The sequence below is a fragment of the Mastomys coucha genome, unplaced genomic scaffold, assembly GCF_008632895.1.
Source record: "Mastomys coucha isolate ucsf_1 unplaced genomic scaffold, UCSF_Mcou_1 pScaffold23, whole genome shotgun sequence".
NCBI lineage: Eukaryota > Metazoa > Chordata > Mammalia > Rodentia > Muridae > Mastomys > Mastomys coucha.
The window spans coordinates 43,048,604-43,070,853 of NW_022196906.1; the positions used below are offsets into that span (position 1 = coordinate 43,048,604).

Below are 22,250 nucleotides of genomic sequence, written 5' to 3' on the forward strand. Positions count from 1 at the left end.
TCTTCCAAAGGTCCAGAGTTCAAATCCCAGCAACCATATGGTGGCTCACAACCATCTGTAATGAGATCTGGTGCCCTCTTCTGGGGTGTCTGAAGACAGCTATAGTGTACTTGCATATAATAAATTAAAAAAAAAATAATAAACATTCTCCTACCTCACCAGTCTACTGCTAGGTTGTTAATTTCTCCAAGAGACACAGCTCTACCCAGATCCAAAATTAACATTTAACATTATTTGCTTCATACTGGTATTGGGTAAGAGAATAAATAAGACAGAGGGAGGGGGAATGAACATGTGTGCTGCTGCATTCACATGATGGTCAGGGGACAACCTGCAGAATCAGTTTTTTCTATCTATCTTTATGTGGATTCTGGGGATCAAACTTAGGCTTGGTGGCAAGTGCATTTGTCTGCTGTGCCAAGCTTCTGGCCCAGTTATCTTTAGGGAACTTTAGGACCCAAGAATTACTGAGACTTTGGAAGTTCTTTCCTTAGTGTGATATCACTATTTCTTTCTTTCTTTTTTTTTTTTTTTCCGAGACAGGGTTTCTCTTTGTAGCCCTGGCTGTCCTGGAACTCACTCTGTAGTCCAGGCTGGCCTCGAACTCAGAAATCCGCCTGCCTCTGCCTCCCAAGTGCTGGGATTAAAGGCGTGTGCAACCACCGCCTGGCCACTATTGCTTTCCTAAAGACTTATTTTGACTTATTTATGTATGTCGTGTCTCTGTGTGATTATATGCATCTGCGAGTGCGAGGACCTCCGGAGGCCAGAAGAGAATGTTAGATACCCTGTATCTAGAGTTACAGACCGAGTCTATCCACACTAGTAGTGGAACTAGGGCTTTCTGTAGAGAAATATACTCTTACCTACCGAGCCCCCACTCTGGGTTTAAAGCCAACTGGTTCTAATTGTAATTTTTTGGTTATTTATTTATTCACTTACTTGCTTTAAGTGTACATGTGTGAGTATATGGAGGTCAGAGGATGCTTTCTAAAGTTGATTCTCTCCTTCAGCCATATGGGGCCTAGAAACGGAACTCAGAGTATCAGGCTTAGCAGCAAACACCGTTCTCCATTAAAGCCACCTTACTGGCCAAAATTTAACTTCCTAGATATGAATTAAAGACTAAGAGAAGGTGGCTTAATGCTCAGCAAAGAGCATTTACTATTTACTGCTCTCGCAGAAGAAAGACCTGGCTTGGTTCCTATCATCCCTGTGACAGCTCCCCTTGAAGGAATCTGATGCCCTCTCTGACTTCTCTAGGTTCCTGCACACACGTGATACACATACATATGCAGGCCAAACACTCATACACATAAAAGTGTATGTGTAATTGGATTCTCTTTAACCTATACAAACATTGTATGTACATACGGATGTGACATACTCCAGGGAAAATATCCAAGACCTTACAAACATGCTGTGAGATACAGAACTGAGGTGGGGCTAGGTAACTGTCATGGTTTTTTTGTTTTTTTTTTTAATACTTTATATTTGAATTTTCTTAAAACATCCATACTTTTAAGTCAAAAAAAATAGGCATCGTGACCAGTAATCTCAGTATTTGGGAGACCAAGGCAAGAGAATTGAGTGATTTTTTTTTTTTTTTTTTTTTTTTTTTTTTTTTTTTTTTTTTTTGAGGCGTGTCTGGGCTGTGTAGTCCAGGTCAGGCTGGTCTTGAGTACAGCTTAAACTGTGCCTCAGAAAAACAAAAAGATGGGGTATGGTGGGCACACCTATGAGCTCAGGGCTTAGGAAGTAGACATAAGAGGATCGAGAGTTCCAGGCCAACTTGGATTATCCATGACCTTGTCTCAGAAAACAAAGAAAATGCTTATTATTTTTAAGTAGTAACTATGTAAGATATTGAAAGGGAGATTTCTTCTGTACATGATAGACAAGACAGTTTTGAAACTACTTTTGCTGTGTTCTCAGACTGTATCTCTTCCTGTCTCAACCCATGCCATCCCCTGCCCTGGTTGGTCCTATTAGTCAAAACAGGTGCTGCATTATGTGAGGTTGTTGGCTCTAAGAACCAGGACTCTGGTGTGATTGTTACAGATAAACACAAGTTTCTTAGAGGAGAAAAACTTTTGTGGGGTTTTTTTGTTAAGTATTCTATTAAAATGGAATAAGCTTGAAGGAGATGAAGGCTGGCACCCATTGCTTTGCCAATGTACCAGCTCTGCCCTCTGTGAAGTGTGCACTAAGCAGAGTTTGATAAAACTCATTGTGGAAGAGCATGGCCTGGGTGCCAGGGATTGAACAACTGGCTCAGGTTCTTCACCCTGGCACACACATGCCAGTTCTCTGTTAGTGACCGCGAGGGACAAAGTAGGTGGTAAGCAAGCCTTGGCTAAGGCCGCCTTTGCTCTACACCCTGTCGTGGGTTTGATGCTGAGTTAAAGTGTTCATTTTCTACTCATTTTCATTTTCTTCGTTCTTTTATTTGTTGGTTTGGGTCTTTTGAGAAAAGATATCACTGTGTAAGCAAGCCGTAGGTGGCCTGAACTTGCTCTGTGGACCAGCTGGTCTTAAAGTCATAATGATTTGCCTGCCTCTGCCTCTCAAGTGATGGAATTATAGTTGTTTGCAACTATGTACAGCTCATTTAACCAACCATAGAAACTACTATTGTTGTTGTTGGGGTGGAGTCCTCTCTATCGAGGGTGTCCTCACACAGTATGTATCTGAGGATGATCCTGATTTCCTGTCCTGACTGCATCTCCATAGTGAGTTTAAAGTAATGTGCTAGTAATGGGAGATAGTAAGTATTGTTAAAATAGTTTGTTTAGAGGCTGGAGAAGGCTGAGAGGTGAAAAGTGTACACTGTGCTCGTAAGAGACAGAGTTCCATTTTCTGTCTTGTGGCCACTCATGTCATGCCCACAACCACCTGTCATCAAGCTTCAGGGAATGCAGTGCCTTCTACTTCACTCAGCACCTGACAGCACATACACGCAGCAAATTAAAGTGTGCAGTCAGCGAGATGCTCAGTAGTTAACACTTGCAGTGGATCCAGGGTCAGTTTCCAGGTTCCATATAGCAGCTTGTAACAGTGTATAACTCTAGTTATCATGGGTCCTATACCTTTTTATGGCCACCTAGGGCACCAGGCATCGATGTGGTACAGATATACTTGCAGTCAAAATATCTATGCACATAAAATAAAAATATATCTTAAATAACTGTAAATGTACTCTATTATTTCAGTCACATATTTGAGAATATTACTCTTTCTGGAGAAATCTTGAATAATTTATGACTGGCTGGCCCATGCAGTCGATCACATTCATGAATAATAGAGTTTATAAGGGCTGGAAAGATGGCTCAGTGGATAAGAGCACTGATTGCTGCTCTTTCAGAGGTCCTGAGTTCAATTCCCAGCAACTACATGGTGACTCATAACCATCTGTAATGAGATCAGATGCCCTCCTGTGATGTGTCTGAAGACAGCTACAGTGTACTCATAAATAAAATAAGTTAACTAATTAAAAAAAAAAAGAGCATGTAAGACCCTGTAAAAGGAAGATTGCTGGTTTTCTCTGACTCTGACCTTTACTAACATCTAATTTTTTTCTGTTTTTTTTTTTTGGTGGTGGTGGTGGTTTTTGGTTTGGGGGGCTTTTTTGGTTGTTTGGTTGGTTTGGTTTTTGGTTTTGGAGACAGCTTTAGCTATCCTGGAACTTGCTCCATAGACTGGCTTTGAACTCAACAGAAATCAGAGTTTCTCTGCCTCCCAAGCGCTGATCAAAGGCATGGGTTACCACCACCTTGCTTATATTAAAGCCTAATGTTTATTTCTGGATTTTCTCATTCTTGGTTATGGGGCAGTTGTTTTAGGACAAAGAAAATGCTGTGAGAACTAGTGACCAGATCATTTTTCATTTAGTTTGGAACATTGTCCTTTAAGGAAGAACTTAGGTTTGTGAGCAGAACCTGACTGGTGGGACAGGAGAGCAGAGCTGGAGCTGTCTGAAACCATCCATTCTCTATGTGCGAGGCATCAGACTGCTAGTGGTTTTCATGGCTAAAGTCTTTTTTTAGTTTTTAACCCTATAGATTGAGTAACCAATTAAATGGTATATGCCTTTAGGAATAATATGGGATTTTGATGTTATACTGAGATAGGTTATCATTAACTTGCCCCATACTTATTTTGTAACCCAGGCAGGCCTCAAACTATTTGATCCTTCTACTTCAGCCTCCTGAGCTGCTAGGCTTATAGCTGGGTATTAGCAGCTCTACATGGTAAGTCTTTGTCAGCAGTTATTACAATGCATAGCAGACTTGGGCAATAGTGTTCCAGTGTCTTTGCCTCTTAGGTATGTGAAGTATGGCTCCGGCCCATCTCGGTTCCCACTCCCCGACATGTTGAAATACGTTATTGAATTTGCCAGTACAAAACCCGCCTCTGAAAGCTGTCTGTCTGGAAGTGCTGAGCACATGACCTTACCACTTCCCTCGGTGCACTGCCCGATTTCTGACCTCACATCCAAGGAAAGGTAACAAGCAGATTTCTTAAATGGTTTGTATTGTTTTCCCATTCTTATGTGATTCATTTCCCATCCTCCAACCTGCTGAGGACCTCTCAGATAGCTCAAAGAGGGGGCTCTGCCTTCCGGAAGGGTTTTGTCACCTCCCCTCCTGGCACTGTCCTGCATCCTTGCAGTGCACTTGTTCCAGAGGCTTCTCACTGTCTGCTGTGTGGATCAGACTTGAGGGCTGCTTTGAAACTTCCTCAGAAGGGCTTTCTCAGAGATCCAGGTGTCCTCTCAGGCATCTCACTCTGTACTTCATCTGCCACAAAGGAGGCTAAACTAACAGCAAGGAAAAAACGCATGGGCAGAGTTATGCAGGGAAGAACTGGCCAGAATTCTGAGGCCAAGCCTACAGGAGCTAGGCTTGTGAACACACAGGGAGGCCACGTAGAGGAATCCTCTGACTCTGCCTATTTAGCTAGCAGTCTCTATAGCTAGATGGTGCCCGCAGGGTCAGCTTGGGTCACGCTCCATGATATGTGTGTCTTTGGCTAATAAAATTACTAGGATACATTTGGTCCTCACAGAGAAAAAAAAGCTTATATTAAAAACCTGTTGTTAGATGAACTGGGGGTATGCACCTTTAATCTCACCAGCTGAGAGGCAGAGGCAAACTGAGTCTGAGTTTGAGGCCTACAGGACAGGTTCCAGGATAGTCAGAGCTACACAGAGAAACCTTGTCTTCAAAACAAAACAAAAAACTGGAGGCTAGAGAGATGGCTCAGCCATTAAGTATACAGGCTGCTTTGCAGAGGACTGTAGTTCAGTTTCCAGCACTCACAGCAGGCAGCTTTTTTGGGTGGTATTAGAGATAAATTTTCATTTATTTCTCCTTTGCTCTTGCTTATCATGCCTGCCTTATTTGGTATAGGGAGTCAGCCCAATGTCTCATGCTGGTTAAGCAAGTGCTATGCCATCTGAGAGGCATAGTGCTTTATGTTTTTTGTTTTTGTTTTTGTTTTTTTTTCCTGTTGTTTGAGACAGGATCTTACTTCAAAGCCCTGGGTTTGAGAAGTAGTTCTCAACCTGTGGATCACAACCCCTTTTGGGGGTATTGAACAACCCTTTCACGAGGATGGCCCAAGGCCATCAGAGAACACAGATATTTACATTATGATTCTTGAGTAGCAAAATTATAGTTATAAAGTAGCAATGAAAATAATTTTATGGTTGAGGGTATCAACACAACACAAGGAACTGTGTTAAAGGGTCGCAGCGCTAGGAAGGTTGAGTACCACTGAATTTGAGGCTTTTCTGCCCCCATTTCATTTCTTGGGTGCCAGGGTTATAGGCACAAACTACTCTGCCAGCTAAGTTCTGCTAAATGCTAAGCTAGTAGTTCATCAGATGAGCATTGCTTCATAACCAGACTGTAGTAAATGAGATGATCTTTACTAGAAAAAGTTGGCTTTTATTATACTTGTAGATTCTAGATAAGGCCTCACTGCGTAGCCTATGTTGGCCTTACAATTGAAGTCTTTCTGCCCTAGGCTCACTGATGCTGGGCTCATATCTTAACTGTACCTTTTCATAAAGTGCTGGTTTTCTGAAGTATATTAGTTTGGGTCAAGTTGAACTTTTTTCTTTTTTTGAAATAGGCCCTTAGCTATACCAGGGTGGTCTCAAAGTCACAGAAACAGTCACAACAGTCCTGTGTTAGCCTCCCAAGGGATGAGGTTACCGGTTTCTGCTACCATGCCCACCCCAACTTGCATTTTCGATATTACAAAATGAGTGCCATCTTTTGTCTTCTCTAGTTCAAGTCCTGAAAGCTGCTCTCGGGATGCTGAAAGTACCTTTTCCTCTCCGGAAGATGCTCTACCCAACTCTGAGGTAATGAATGGGCCATTTACCTCTCCACACTCTTCTCTGGAAATGCCTGCACCCCCAGCTCCTCGGACAGTCACAGATGAGGAGATGAATTTCGTTAAGACCTGTCTTCAGAGGTGGCGGAGTGAAATTGAACAGGATATACAAGGTTGGTACTCTGAAAACTTATTAGCTACTCCCTGTTTTCCTGTCTGTTTGGCTGTTTGGAAGCCAGGCACTCTGGGTATTTGTTCCCTCCTTGCTGCGCATCAGGCCTGGCAACTCTGACTTTGCAGTTCTTGCCTTGTAGGCTTGGTCCTGTGGGATTATTCCTCTTCCTCAAAACTTCTCACAATTGCATAGTTGTAATCCTGGGACCCCTCCCTGAGATAAAGCAGTGTACATTCCTCCCCTCTCTTTCCTGTCCCTTTGAAGCAAGGTCTCAGAACTGACCTGAGTTCGTATGGCCCATGTGCTTCCATACTGCTGCACATTTAAATTTGTTTAAATGTAAAGATTGTAATTGATTGTAAAAGGGTAGTAAGTAACAGTGTTTGCCTCACAATCAGGGCTTGTGAAAAGAAAATTTGGTTTAATATCTCTCTTGCTATTTTTAAAGATAAGTTCTCCTTTTATAGCACAGACTAGTCTCAAACTCATCATCCTTCTGCCTCAGCTTTCCCAGTGTGGGGACAGTGCTCACAGTTTTGAGCATCTTAACAAAATGAATGCTTTCTAAACAATAGCTTACCCGTACTCCATTCTTACTTGGCCTCCCTCCTGTCCTGGGCCCTCAGACAAGATAAGCATGTGCTCTGCCATTACACCCAGTGTTTTCCTAAATTGAGACAATTGCTTTAAGAAATTTCAGTGCAGATTTATAAGAATAATTTGTTAGAGACCTCAGTGTAATTCCATTGAATTAAAAGCCTTTATAACCTGGAGCAGTTACCACTTCAGCACCACACGCTGCTTTGTGCTTCCTAGTGGGAAGCAGAAGTCACAGCAGGGTGGGGTGAGAAGCTGGCAGGACCCGTCACAGACACTCTGACCTAACGAGGTTTTTCTTCTTAACAGACTTAAAGAATTGTATCTCAAGCACCACACAGGCTATTGAGCAGATGTACTGTGATCCTCTTCTTCGTCAGGTAGAATTAAAGGTGAAGGGAAGTGGGCTGGTACTAATGGCGGAGGGCACAATACCACAAGAGCTGCATGGATTTCTTGCTGAGATAGAAATATATTCCCTGACATCCAGCTGAAGAATTCAGAATGTCTTCTGCTTACATTGAAACATAAATCATCCTCTTTTTTTTGGTTTCTAACATGTGGTGTTGTTCCATACAATGGAGATATATTTGCTGTTAGGAGCTGTTAGCAACTAAGAGTGTATACTGTTTTGCAGAGGACCCAAGTTCAGTTCCCAGAAAAACCTATAACTTCAATTCTAGGAGATCTGATATGTCTCATCCTCTATGGACACCTGAACTCTCACATATATACCCACATGCACATGATTATATATAATTTTAAAAAAGATAAATCTTAAAAACAAATTTGCTGTTAGATATTAATAAAAAGCTTTTCTCTAAGTGGTGGTGTTAACAAAAATCTCAATTATTTGATTTTACCAGTAAAGACTCTGGAGCCAGATGCTGGGTTGAAAGTCTGCTAGTTCAGAGTGTCAGAGAAAGCACCCAGGTCTTTCCAGTAAATAACACAGCTTTGGGTTCATGGTCTGATCAGTAGTATCCTGCATCATCTTAGTGGTATTGAAGCAGTGCAGTGGCAAACACTGACTGGAGATCAGTTGTCCATTTCTAAGGTCCTTTGGAAGGTTCCATTAGTATCTTCAGGCTTTATTTCTCTAGTAACTGGAGATTCCAGAAGGGAGCCAGGCAGAACAGAAATCCTTGCTGTCCACACTCATTCTTATTCAGTATAGGTCTTTGGACCCGGGTGTGCAGGGGCAGCTCCATAAAGGGCTCATGGCTGAGTAACCTCCAGAACACAGCTCTGCTCCTAGCAGGGCAATGAGCATGCTTGTGGTTGGAATAGGAACAGATCATGTGACTCTTGACTTTCCCTCTTCTCTCTGCTGTTTCAAAGAAATCTGCCCCTGAGTGAAAAGATGATAAGGTACTGAGCAGAACTTAGGACTGGAAAGAGCCTCCAGCAAGGCTTGGTTTCATTCAGTCTAAGGGCCCTGGGATTGAACCCTTGATAGCCTCCAAGATTGTGTTTTCATTGGTCTGTCCTGAGCTGGTAAAATGCTTGATGTGGATGTTATCTTGTGTTTGTATGGGCATTCCCTTTTACTTGCTGGTTGGGAATGTTCAGAGTTGTAGTGATGTAGATACCATCTGATTTCCATGCCCAGTCTGAGAGCCCTCCTTTCTGATCTGCAGGTGCCTTATCGCTTACATGCAGTTCTTGTTCATGAAGGACAAGCCAGTGCAGGACACTACTGGGCATACATCTACAACCAGCCCCGGCAGATTTGGCTCAAATACAACGACATCTCTGTTACTGAGTCTTCCTGGGAGGAACTTGAAAGAGATTCTTATGGGGGCCTGAGAAATGTCAGCGCATACTGCTTGATGTATATCAATGACAAGTTGCCCCACTTCAATGCAGGTAAACACGCTGACTAGAGAAGAGCATTTGGGGGATCTAGTCCCTGGGAGGGGAGCAATCTCCTACTTATTTTGAAGACATTTGTAAACTACGATTTGATACTATGTAAAATGTTCTTAAAACATAAAAACTGTAGGAGAATGAAAGAGAAAGTATCTCAAATAGTCAGAAAACAACCACTCTCTATTTATAGTGTAAAGTCATAAGTGCTGGCTGTGAGGGTTGTAAAGGACTGTCCTAGCTCTTGGTTGTTGCAAGTTCCTTGTTTATTGCCTAGATTGCTCATTTTTATGAAGTATGTGGAGGGCTGGGGATTAAGATTGGTTTTTTGTTTGTAGAGTGCTTGCCTGGTATGCAAGAAGTCCTGGTTTGATCCCCAGCACCTTGTATACCAGGTGTGGTTGTATATGCTTGCAATTCTAACACTCAGGCACAAATGACAGGATCAGATGTTCAAGGCCAGTGCAGTCTATGTAAGACCCTGACTCAAAAGAAGCAAGGAGACTCTTCCTGCATCACGAAAGGGCAGCTAACACGGGCTTTGTTGTGTTGTTGCAGATTTTATTGCTGGTTTTGATGACATGATTAGAAATACAATTCAACCTGTTCTTCAGATTTTTGCAATTTTTTCTTGTTCTTTTTTGATTTATTATGTATACAGCATTCTGCCTTCATATATGCCTGCAGACCAGAAGAGAGCGCCAAATCTCATTTTAGATGGTTATGAGCCACCATATGGTTGCTGGGAATTCAGAACCTCTGGAAGAGCAGCCAGTGCTCTTAGCCTCTGAGCCAAAGTACTTAATGACTTGACTATGCACCATTTACCCAATAATTCACCTTGGTTTCTAACAACAAAATAATTGTGTGGGATTTCAGGAAATAAAGTACTTGGTTCCTTCCTTCCTTCCTTCCTTTCTTTTTTAAAGACGGGGGTCTCACTGCGTAGCATCTGCCTGCTTCTGCCTCCTGAGTGCGCTCAGATCAGTGCCTTCACATTTTCTACTCAACTGTAATGAAGTTGGCGATCGTTCTTTTATCTTTTTGAGATAGTAGCTCATCTAGCTTTTCCTATCTTGCGAGCTCCTGATCTTGCCTTCACCTATGGAGCTGTACTGAGGTTATAGCTGTGTGCTACCATGCCCAGCTGGGACATTCTTACCACTCTTAGATGTAATAGTTAAATTGATAAACTTTAAATTTTCTTTTCCCTTTTTTTTTTTTTTAAATTTCTGTGTATGTGCCTGTGTTTATGTGTGTTTGTGCACATGTATATCCAAGTACCTACAAAGGACAGAAGATGTAGGATGTCCTGGAGCTGGTGTTGCAAGTGCTTATGAGCTACCCTCCGTTGGTGCTGGGAATTGAACTTGGGTTCTTCCATAAGAGCAGCAAGCACTCTGAAGCACTGAATCCTCTATTACATCTGTTAGTGTCCAGGTTTTTAAAGAAATAGTGGCTGCATCCAGTGACTGACTATGGTTAAGTCATTCACCTATCGTGTGTTCATTCAGTCAGCCAACAGATGCTAATTTTTAAGGGTTTATTTTATGCTGATGAATATTTGGCTGAATGTATGTGTTGGGGTCCAGGACTTGCCCCACAAACCATATGAACACCAATCTCAGTCTGACAGGGGTGGTTTATTGAATGCACACCGGAAGACTGATGGATTGATTAGTGCGGCAGCTCAGAATTTGCTCAGAATTCAGGGGCTGAACCATGATGATGGCTAGTAAAGGAAAAACAACATAAAAACAATGCAAACAGTGCAGGGAATGCAGGTTGGCTTTGATTCAAGCTACTTTAGGTTGAACAGTTTATACTGACCTTTAATTTGATGGGTCCTACCTAAAGCTTTGTGGAATTTCTTAAGATTAGCAAACCTCATACGGAATGTGATCAGCATGACCTTGCTCTGAGTCAAATTCTTTTTCTGTGTCTGTCTGGCAGGTATGTTATAGCAACAATATGAAATAGCTGGCAGGCATGGAACAAATGGCTACAGCTATTCCAAGGTTGGGGGCATTCACTCAACATATACACATGTATCACATACATGCCTGATGTATCAGATCTCCTGGAACTGAGAGTTATGGACAGTTGTGAGCTACCATGTTGGTACTGTGAACCAGAGCTGGGTCCTATGCCAGAGAAGTCAGTGCTGTTAGCGGCAGAGCTGTCTCTGTAGCTCCAGTGGATAAATACCAAGCAGCTGCCTGCTGATGCTGCCTGCTATGGTTCCTGTTGTGCTATGCTGGTTAGCCTCATGCTGTCACAGTTTCTAATTGAATTACATGTGTATGTGAGTATACATGTTAAGTGTATATGTCTGTTAGGGACAAGAATAAAGCTGCGATGTGCTGCCCTTCCTCTGTGACAGTGTGTTGGTTTACCTTTCTCCATTTTAACTATTTTCCCTCAGAGGCAGCTCCTAATGAATCTGCTCAGACTGCAGGGGAAGTGGAAGCCCTGCCTGTGGAACTCAGGCAGTACATTCAGGAAGATAACTGGAGGTTTGAGCAAGAGGTGGAGGAATGGGAGGAAGAACAGTCCTGTAAGATCCCACAGATGGAGTCCTCCCCAAACTCTTCCTCACAGGAGTTCTCCACATCACAAGGTATAGTCCAGTCAGGCAGGGCCTTGCTGCGCCCCCACATTCTTGCCCACATACACGGCAATGCCATGTCACATTTTGGTATTAGAGGACAACTTGTGGGGCCAGTTCTCTCCTTCTACCATGTGGGTCCCAGGGATCTAACCCTGGTCATCAGGCTTGGCAACAAGTACCTTTACTCACTGGGCTGTCTTGCTGGCCCAACAATGGGTTCTGTTTATAGTGGCTGTCACACAGTTTGGTAGGATTAGTGTGCCTTTAGAAGTTGCTTTCTGACGAATTTCTGAGGGGAAATACTATGAGAAAGGCTGTCTATGTTTTCTATAGTGCTTTGCTTATCCCCCAGGGTGGAGGAGAACGAATGACAGGATGGAAAGTTATAGATTGATCTTAATAAATGTTTGATGAAAGGAAGCCTCTTTGGCATGAAAATTTAAGAAAAATTGTGCACGGTAATTTTAACAGACCTTTGAGAGTCCTTGATGTGGAGCAGACCCACCCTTCCTTCCTTCCTTTCTTCTTCCCTCCCTCCCTCCCTCCCTCCTTCCCTCCTTCCCTCTTTCCCTTCCTTCCTTCCCTTTTTTCTTTAAATGCTTTCTCGAGACAGGGTTTCTCTGTGTAGCCCTTGCTGTCCTGGAACTCACTCTGTAGACAAGGCTGGCCTTGAACTCAGAAATCTGCCTACCTCTGCCTCCCAAGTGCTGGGATTAAAGGTGTGCGCCATCACTGCCCGGCAGAGTAGCTGTTTCTTGTCAAACTTTCTAGAGGCATTTACATGGGCTTTGAAAGAGGTGTGGTAGAACTGTATATTGAAATGTGTGTCGCTCCTGCTTGCTGATCATCAGATGTGACACTTCTGTGATATTTATTTATTTTGCTAGAGGCTCCAGCAGCGTCCTCTCATGGGGTTCGATGCTTGTCTTCTGAGCATGCTGTGATTGCAAAGGAGCAGACTGCCCAGGCAATTGCAAACACGGCTCATGCCTACGAGAAGAGCGGTGTAGAAGCAGCCTTGAGTGAGGTGAGACTGGCTGAGTGGCCCTCCTTTCAGAGGGTCTGGTTTTTTACACCAGCTACCAGCTTTCTGTCTTCTCTGCTGAATTTAACCAGCCCTCTTTATTTCTTCCTGTTTTTCCCCATTGTTCTTAACTCTATCCCTCCATTCTGCTGCCACAGCTTAAGGAAGCTGAGCCTGAGAAGTCCCAGGAAACAAACCTTGCAGAGCAGTCAGAGCAGGCTGCAGAGGGCAGAGACACAGAGGCTGCTGCTCCACCTACCTCTGAGGTCTCTGAGGTGGAGATTCCCAGTGTGGGAAGGATTCTGGTTAGATCTGATGCAGATGGCTATGATGAGGAGGTACAGAGATGAGTGCAGGGTAGCTGTGTATTGTTTTTCAAAAGGTGTGTGTCACGAGCTAATGTTTTCTCACTGAATCAACAACAGCCATGGAGGCCTGTCTGCTTCTGACTTTAGTTGCGCTTTATGAAAAGGCATGGGTGACCTGTTCCTGCTGTGCACTTTTGGCATGCGTGTGTGCATGTGTATGTGTATGCACCCAGTTTGTGTTGAGCAGGGACTACTACAAAGCCTGGATGGCCTAGGGAAAGGATTAAGTCCATTTGGTATTATGAACAAAAATAAGTTCACCTTTGAGAGATTGTTTAGTTTTGGTGGCAGTCCATTGTTTGTCTTACAAGTAGACTTTTTCCACTTGCTCAGTGAATAAAACAAATGTGGATTAAAGTTGGTTTTGCTTTTAATTCTGAAGTTGAGCAAGCAGCTGTCCCTCATGGTCCGTCTCCTTTTTAGTTACACTGCACATAAATGGTCTTTAATCCTGTCTCTTAGGTTTCTGCTTTTTGCTATGGGTATATATGTTTTTTATTGAAAGTTTGCAGTTACTTAATATGCCTTCATACCTTCATTTTAATAGAGTGCTGACCATATGGTTAAACTTAATCTTTAGCAGTGCCCCCATCCGAAATGTTCTTGGACATCTTTGTTTATCTCATAGACTTAGAATGTGCACATAGAGGAACGGCTTGTCATAGGTATCATTACAAGGATAGCCAAGACTCTGCATACATCTAGAATAGGGCTGTGAAACTTGGCCTGCAGCCTGTGCCAGCCAAGGAGACAGTGCTCGGCTCACCTCACTTCATTCTATTTCCTTTTGAACCTGTCTGCTCTCCTTTTTCTCTCTGTTTTGTGCCCTCTGTGGTAGGTGATGCTGAGCCCTGCCATGCAGGGGGTCATCCTGGCCATAGCTAAAGCACGCCAGACCTTTGACCGAGATGGGTCTGAAGCAGGGCTTATTAAGGTACTCTTGTTTTAATTTTTTTAAAGATTTTATTTATTATTATAAATAAGTATACTGTAGCTGTCTTCAGACACACCAGAAGAGGGCATCAGATCTCATTATGGGTGGTTGTGAGCCACCATGTGTTTGCTAGGATTTGAACTCAGGACCTTCGGAAGAGCAGTCAGTGCTCTTACCCACTGAGACATCTCATCAGCCCCCTTGTTTTAAGATTTTAATCCTCATAAGCCAGGGATATTTTTGATCTCCGGAATCTACATTTTAAAAAATAAAATTTTCCACAGGACTGGAAAGATGTCCCAGCATATACTGCTCTTGCAGAAAACCCTGTTTGGTTCCCAGTATCCAACACTGGACAGCTCACTGCTATTACTCTGGTTTTAGGCAATCTGCTACTCTTTTGTCTTCTGTGGCTCCTAGACATACACACCCTGCCCATATATACATATGCGTAACATTCTACAGTACATGTCTGTAATCCCAGTGCTGGAGAGGCAGAGATAGAATCCCTGAGGCTTGCTGGCCAACCAGTATAGCCTCTGGTGAGTTTGAAGTCAGTGAGAGACCTTGTCCCACAAAAGGATGATGGAGCAAGGTGTAGCACATGCTTTCAATTCTAGTGTTGAGAAGACAGAAGCAGGCTGAGTCAAGGGAGGCTCAAGATCCAGTTGTCTACATAGTGAGTTACAGGCCAGCTAGGACTACGCAGTGAGACCCTGTTTCAACCCCACGCCCAACTTCACACCTTCGCCCCATCCCCCAAATGTATATTGGATAGAATTTGAAGAATGGTGCTCAAGGTTGCACCCTGGTCTCCACACTTGTGCACCCTAGCTCACAGACACACAGTATCCTGTGTTGAAGTGAAGCATGACACTGTCTTTGTTGTCTAACTGATGAGTAAGCCATCTCACAAAGCTGTCCCATCTTTGCTTGGCAGTGGCCCAGCAGTGTAAGTAGTGCCACTGTGCATTGTAACTAGTCTACAGGGATGATGAGGTTTTAAATGTTCATTGATGACACAACTCTGAGACTGACTTTGTAACTTGGGATCCTTCATTTTAAAAGAATATAAATTAATATTTTATATTAATGAGGCCCACTGGTGTTTCTTGTCAGTTTCTGTATGTGTGCTGAAGTCCACGGTGTTCCCTTTCCCACCCCTCAATTCTGTCGTTAACAGGCATTTCATGAAGAGTACTCCCGGCTCTATCAGCTTGCCAAAGAGACACCCACCTCTCACAGTGACCCTCGCCTTCAGCATGTTCTTGTCTACTTTTTCCAAAATGAAGCACCCAAGAGGGTGGTAGAACGGACCCTACTGGAACAGTTCGCGGATAGAAACCTTAGCTATGATGAGAGGTGAGATTGTGCCAGCCTGTTCCTGCATGGGGTCTCACTTGGCAACTTCCTCCAATCCGGAGATGCTGCCCTGTACCCTGCCATTGCTTTCTGCACTCTGTCCCACACAGATCTATCAGTATCATGAAGGTTGCTCAGGCCAAACTGATGGAAATTGGTCCAGAGGACATGAACATGGAAGAGTATAAGGTAAGTGTGGGGCTTTGTCTGCTTTTTTAAATTCCTCCCAAAACCTTCCTTCTGGAGGCAGGTGGTACTTAAGATAAATGAAGTTGCATGTTACCAGACTCTAGTTCCCTATGAAAGGGAGAAAACAAAGCTGAGTGTGGTGGGCCACACCTTTAACCCCAGCACTCAGGAGGCAGAGGCAGTGTATCTCTGAGTTCAAGCCCAGCCTGGTCTACAAAAGGAGTTCTAGACAGCTAGGGATATAAATTGAAAAAAAATGAATAAAAATCCTGTCTTAGGGTCAGAAGCACAGGCCTTGTTTTCAGGCTTGATTAGCTTGCGTCTGTGCTTGTTTCCTAAGGGCCCTTCTGAGTCTTGTCCTACGCAGTGTTTGTGTGTTGGTGTGGGTGTGTGGTGGCATCGTTTTCTAGTGTGCATTAAAATATGTGGGACTACAAATTAAATTAAAAGAACAAACTCTTCTGTGTGCGGAGTTGTGCTGTTTAGCCTGCTTAGTGAACTACAGTTGTCTGCTTAGCTTGTGCTCCCTTCTCCCCATGGCTGCCTCTGCCTGTCACACTCAGGAGTGTCCTTTACACACATCAGAAGGACTTTGACGAGTTGTGTTGGGATTAGGAGAGTTTATAAACTCAAACATTCAGTTGAAGTGAGATTCCTCAGCAGAAGGAATAGAGCACAGCAGGTACACAGTGGTGTAAACATACTCTAGGCTGGGCTAGGGTCACAGTTGTCATGTGGTGAGGATGACCCTGGCCTTGCTGATGCTCCTGCATCCACCCCCCTAGTGCTGGCTTTACAGATGTGCACCTCATGTAAGTCTTTTTTTGTTTGGTTGGTTTTGGGTTTTGTTTTGTTTTTTAACCCAAAAGTTTTGTGTGTTTTTATACTTGACCATATGTTCTGAGTCCATGATTGTACTGAGTATATAGCACCAAAAGTGAAGCAGGCACTGGTTTACTGAGATCAAGTCACTAATGGTGGTCCTTCCTTTCCAGAGGTGGCATGAAGATTATAGTCTGTTCAGAAAGGTATCTGTGTACCTTCTAACAGGCCTGGAACTCTTCCAAAAAGGAAAGTATGTTGGCCTTTTTTTTTTCTTTCCAGTAGCATTGATAGTCAGCACACTGACACCTACTCAGGGATACTCAGAAGTCACTGCCATGAATCCCCTTCTTTGTCACATACACTGTGCCTGCCCATCCCCTACCTCGTGCGTCATTGTGTTCTACACATTATGCTTTTCCCCCCTGTCCTTCATGTAACTGGGTTTATTAGTGAGGAGATATTATGGTGGGCTTCCTTAGTGACCAGAAAGTGGTATTGATTTTCACAGGCTCTGGTGAATAGCCATTCTCTTTGTTTGAAAAAGAAAACCTGAGGTCCAAAGATGTTTCCTGATTTGCCTTACCTTTCTTTCTCCATGTACAAAATAGCTGAGACTGGCTGTGGGTTTGGCTCCGTGTTTTCCCAGTACATCATGTTATAGCTGAATGGATTCTCATTACAGAAAAGTGAGAGCTAAGCCCTAGGTTTTGACAAAAAGAATTAAATCTGTGGATTGTCTCCCACTTTCTAAGGTACCAGGAAGCATTGTCCTACCTGGTGTATGCGTACCAGAGCAACGCCGGCCTGCTGGTGAAGGGGCCCCGCAGGGGCGTGAAGGAGTCCGTGATTGCTTTGTACCGCAGAAAATGCCTTCTGGTCTGTACCATTGACAAAACATTAATCTCTCTTCCTCCCTCCCTGCCTCTCCTGCTCTCTTTTTTTTCTCAGCATATCATTCTTCTCCAACTCTTGATAAGTTGAACTAGCCATACCTTTCCTTTCTCGTGTGCCTGCATTAAAGCTTTTAGCACATTGTCCCCAGGAGGTATGAGTTTGTTGAGCACAGCCATATGAATATGTCAGAAGAATGGGGTATTTCCCAAGACTAGAGGTATCCTAAAAATATATTCCAGTCTTATACTAGGTTGCAGAAAGTAAGCATTATTCTTGCTAGCCTTGGACAGCCAGAGGGAAAGTCTAGTGTAATGCTGTCAGTCTGCCCAGGAGTGTATAGCATGCTGGTTCTTCATGGAATTCTTAAGGGATGGATTGCTTGCAGGTTGTCCTTGTATATTCATTTCCCCAGAAATCTGTGGGGTTATCCTTGCAACATCCTTATTTTCTGGGAATTCTTTGGTTGCTGTGCCAATTATAAGTGTGGTAAGACTGTCTACCATGCTGAGAAGCAGCCCCTAAAAGTTCTGTGCTTTTGGCCTCTGAGTCACCAGATAAGAGATCATCACCTTGAGTGTCCTCACACCCTCCTTCCTGCTGTCATACTAGGGACAAGCTAGGATTTAGGCTTCCCATCACTGCTCACGTGTGTATCAGTCACCTTCAGCCATGTATGACAGCTGGCCAGTCTGGGTTTCAGTGTCTTCTGGGAGTGGTTCTAGTGGCTAGTGAAGACTGAGAATCATTCCGTAGGTCTTAGGGTAGAACAGATGTCAAATACGACGTTAGCTGGTAATTTAGGCCATTGAGTCACAAGTTTAGTTGCATTAGAATCATCATGGGAGTTATAAAATCCCAGGGCCCAGATCACCTACATCCTAATTATGTCAGAACATCTGGGGCAGGAACCAATGTTTTGTTTTTTTTTTTTTTTTTTTTTTTTTTTTTTTACATCTAGGTGATTTTGGTGTGACTATTGGCTTACATTCATACTAAATGATACTTACTTTTTTTCATTCTCCCCTTGTCTGTCTTTTATTTGTAGGAGCTGAATGCCAAGGCTGCTTCTCTTTTTGAAACAAATGACGACCATTCTGTAACAGAGGGCATTAATGTAATGAATGAGTTGATCATTCCCTGCATCCACCTGATCATTAATAACGACATCTCCAAGGATGATCTCGATGCCATCGAGGTCATGAGGAACCATTGGTGCTCTTACCTGGGGAAGGATATTGCAGGTGTGTTATTAGCATTGCTTAGTTTTTATGCTTTTGTGAATCTGAAACCTCACAGTATCCTCACTATTTAGCGTCGCTGGCTGTTGAAGCCTTTTCAGGATCCATCCGCCTAACATCTTCTGTGAGATACATGGGTCTGCTCCATGGAGACAGCATGAGAATTCAGGCTCTACTTCTCTCTGCTTCTTTGCCTCAGCCAGCAGCTGAAGCCACTGCAGAGTCAGCCAGCTTGTCCTGGGAACTATGGCTGCTTGGCAGTGAACCCAGGGCACCCTGCTCCCTTGCTACAGTTGGTGCTCTGCAGGAGTGTTAGCTTTCCGTTATTTTCCCACCTACTAAATTATGGGGTTTTATAGCTTATTTGTTATATTCTGCATAAGAGTATGATGGCTCTTTAAACTTTCTTGAGGTTTGAAGTTGCAGTATGTAAGAATATTAACTAACTACTTCTGTGAATTTGCAAATGGAATGTCTTGAGGGATCCTAATTTTGTAGGTGCATTCATTTTGTTTGCAAGGTGTATGTTCTGATAGGAATCCTTATTGTTCATTTCCTACTAGTGACTTGTTTTAGTATACAGAATTGATTGGTAAATCTTATAATAAGCAGTTGCTGTATTTCCTTTCATTGTCTGTTTTTCTTTAAACTATGAGATGTATAACTCTGCTTCATTCTCTTTGGACACATTAGTGTATTTAAGCATTGAAAGAAAACAGCACCGTCATGTGTGTGATACAGAGCATCACGTCCAACTTCTTCCTCCCTCCCTCCCTCCCTCCCTCCCTCCCTTCCACTCTCTTTCTTTCTTTAAGATTTATTTATTTTATGTATATGAGTACATTGTAGTTGTCTTCAGACACACCAGAAGAGGGCGTCAGATCTCATTTCAGATGGTTGTGAGCCACCATGTGGTTGCTGGGACTTGAACTCAGGACCTTTGGAAGAGCAGTCAGTGCTCTTAACCACTGAGCCAACTCTCCAGCCCCCCACATCCAATTTCGTAAGATTTAAGAGGATAGTTGGTAAGAATAGCCTTGATAACAAAACAGCTTTGCAACTTGGTGAGCAGACCTTTGCTCCTGGCTGGCCCGAAGCTTACTGTGTAGACCAAACTGTTCTAGAATTCAAGAGATCCTTGTACCTCTGCCTCCTGAGTGCTAGGATTAAAGGTGTGCTCTACCACACCAAGCTAGTTAAGAGTGTTGCTTGCATTTACTGGTGTTGGGTGTATAGAGGATGCATGTGCATCACTCAGAGGACAGCTCTGTGTACTTAGTCCTTTCCTTCCATCATTCTGTGGGCCAAGTCTGGTGAACTCTGGTCACCTTGTACAGCAGATGTTGACTGTCTCTGAGCCAGCTCCTTCTCACCCAAGAAGCTTTACACACCCCCAGGTGTGTACATACCAAAATAGATACACAAATTAAACCTTTATAGATTTAAAAAAAATCATAGAGAAATTTTATGTTTATAAATGATGATAACAAATTTGCATGCTCATGAAATGGGTTGCTTTATCTTTTCGTAAAAGTTTAAATCCTAAATAAATATTTGATACTTCAGAATTTACAACATCTGAAAAATGGAGTTTTTCAGACTTGATTGATATTTTAATTCTATGAATGTCAATGATGAGCATTACCATGTCTCATAAATACATAGTTTTAAATGGTAGAGATATATTGAGGGCCGTTTGGGAAACTGTTGAAATTCTGAGTTAATCCCAAGCTAAGGTTCACTTAATGCCTTTTTTTTAAAATAATGAAACAATCAGCAACCCAAATAGCAATTTTTAAAAATGAAACATCTTATTACAATTCAGTCCAATATACACCATTTTGGTGCTCGTGTGCATCAGATAATGGTGGGAAAATGTTTAAAAGTCTTTTCTGTAGTTAAGTTAGTAATGTTTCTCTAAGAAAGGAAAACTTAGCCCTGTTTGACAGTGACTTCATGTATTTGTGTGTTTTGAACCAGGACTGCAATGGTGTCATAGTTATGTTTGCTTTTGAGGGGGTTGTGATACCCTTTACTGCTGCCATGACAACTCTTTCCCCATCATACACAGACGTGGACCTAGACTCAGCTCTGCAGCCCTATGTGGGGGGGGCAAGTTGTCGCAAAGGCATCTTCCATTTAACTGTGTGTATGACAGTCCCTTTTCCCTCTACAGAGAATCTGCAGCTGTGCTTAGGGGAGTTCCTACCCAGGCTTCTAGATCCTTCTGCAGAAATCATCGTCCTAAAGGAGCCTCCAACCATTCGACCAAATTCTCCTTATGATCTTTGCAGCCGGTTTGCAGCTGTCATGGAGTCCATTCAAGGAGTTTCAACAGTAACAGTGAAATAAGCTGCTCATGGACAGTCAAGACTTAGTCTGGTTTCCAGTCACCTGCCTGTTACATGGCAGTCTGTTGTTGCAGATTCCCCTGGAGAAAGGGACTGGGTGTCTGAGCAAGATTCAGACCTAAGCCCCTCTCGTGATGTGTGTTTAAGGGGTTAAGGATAAAGTTGCGCATTTTAGGTACAGAGTCATGAGAGCTATTTCACTGAAGAAGGCAGGAGCCAGAGCCAGTTCATTAAGGTTCTGAATTATCCCAGAAGACCTGAATTGCCTTTGGAAATCTCCCATAATACTTGGGTTTGTCTAAGCTTCATGCCACTTTTAAATTACCCTTCAGGCACCAGTCTTTGACAGCAGAAGGGTGACTCATCAGAATGAGCAGGAGGAGCAGTTTCTAGTTATTTTGTCAAGTTCAGGTGGCATTTAAAAGTCCTTAGCTACCAGAGATAGGGGTCTTGCCTGGCTCTTGACAGTGATAAAAAGGGGTGCTGATGAGCCCTTCCTTCCACACAAGGGTGGAACGTAAGGCTGCGCCATGAAGCCAAGGGAAAGCTGCCTCCCCTTTTGGTCTGTTTATATTTTAGATAAACCAGAAAACCTCACATTTAGTCTTGAGTGAAAGAAAAGAAAGCATTTTGGGCTCTCAGCCTAGTGCTGGTGTGAAGCTACACAAGGAACATTTTAATAGTTAATAATCATTTAAGCAAAATTTTGAAAATTATAAGAAGCAGGTGTCTAAGGTTACCTGGCTTAATAGAAGTTTGCTTCTCTCTCTCTCTCTTTGGTTTTTTGTTTGTTTGTTTTTTTTTTTTTTAGAAAATAAAGGATGTGAATTTGTATAAAAAATAACATCTATCTGTGTATATGTAGAGAGAAACTGCTTTTTAAAGAACTTCTAATTGGAAACTCATGTTGTAACCAAATTTTAAGGATTAATGGAGGAATCATGGGAGGGAAGAACATAATACAACTATGCAGATTTTATAAATGTGCAATAAAAGTATTTGTTTTATCTTTGGTGTGTAGCATGACCCTTTTTGAAATACATGTTTTCCATTTTGGAAATGAGTGGACTTCCTAGCATTTAAATGATTTCAGCTTTTCTATTAAAAGGGACAGGGGAGGGGAAGAGAAGAGAATATGAGCAATTCTTTCTGTTCCCCTGACTTTTTTTCACAAGTTTGTTTTTACTTATGTGTACATGTATGTGTATGTCATGTATGCAAATGCCCACAGAGGACAGAAGATGGCATAGAAGTCCCCAGAGCTGCTGGAGTCATGAGCTACCTGTTGTGTTCTGGAAACCAAACTCCAGTCACCACAGAGGTTCTCAACCTGTGAGTTAACTCCTTTGGGTGGTCAAATGGCCCTTACATGAGAATCACCTAAGACCATCAGAAAAGAGGTACTTACATTATGATTTATAACAGTAGCAAAATTACAGTTATGAGGTAGCACTTTTGCGGTTGGCGG

General features: G+C 42.8%; 1 protein-coding gene across 6 annotated transcripts in view; it reads left to right on the forward strand.

The window, feature by feature from the left end:
• The window catches only part of Usp28 (ubiquitin specific peptidase 28), a 58,877-nt gene extending 37,086 nt beyond the window's left edge, over window positions 1–21,791 (forward strand). Inside the window, exons 13-26 of one of the 6 annotated variants that reach the window (XM_031343094.1) lie at window positions 4,325–4,504; window positions 6,298–6,518; window positions 7,427–7,497; window positions 8,758–8,986; window positions 11,412–11,606; window positions 12,485–12,624; window positions 12,780–12,959; window positions 13,828–13,923; window positions 15,107–15,285; window positions 15,396–15,474; window positions 16,470–16,549; window positions 17,052–17,175; window positions 18,239–18,434; window positions 20,608–21,791. In XM_031343094.1, coding sequence (XP_031198954.1) covers window positions 4,325–4,504; window positions 6,298–6,518; window positions 7,427–7,497; window positions 8,758–8,986; window positions 11,412–11,606; window positions 12,485–12,624; window positions 12,780–12,959; window positions 13,828–13,923; window positions 15,107–15,285; window positions 15,396–15,474; window positions 16,470–16,549; window positions 17,052–17,175; window positions 18,239–18,434; window positions 20,608–20,783 — 2,146 coding nt within the window. In that variant the 3' untranslated portion in view covers window positions 20,784–21,791. The remainder of the gene's footprint in view (window positions 1–4,324; window positions 4,505–6,297; window positions 6,519–7,426; window positions 7,498–8,757; window positions 8,987–11,411; window positions 11,607–12,484; window positions 12,625–12,779; window positions 12,960–13,827; window positions 13,924–15,106; window positions 15,286–15,395; window positions 15,475–16,469; window positions 16,550–17,051; window positions 17,176–18,238; window positions 18,435–20,607) is intronic. The other 5 variants (XM_031343095.1, XM_031343097.1, XM_031343096.1 and 2 more) reach the window with 5 other exon arrangements.
• Window positions 21,792–22,250: the final 459 nt, after the last annotated feature.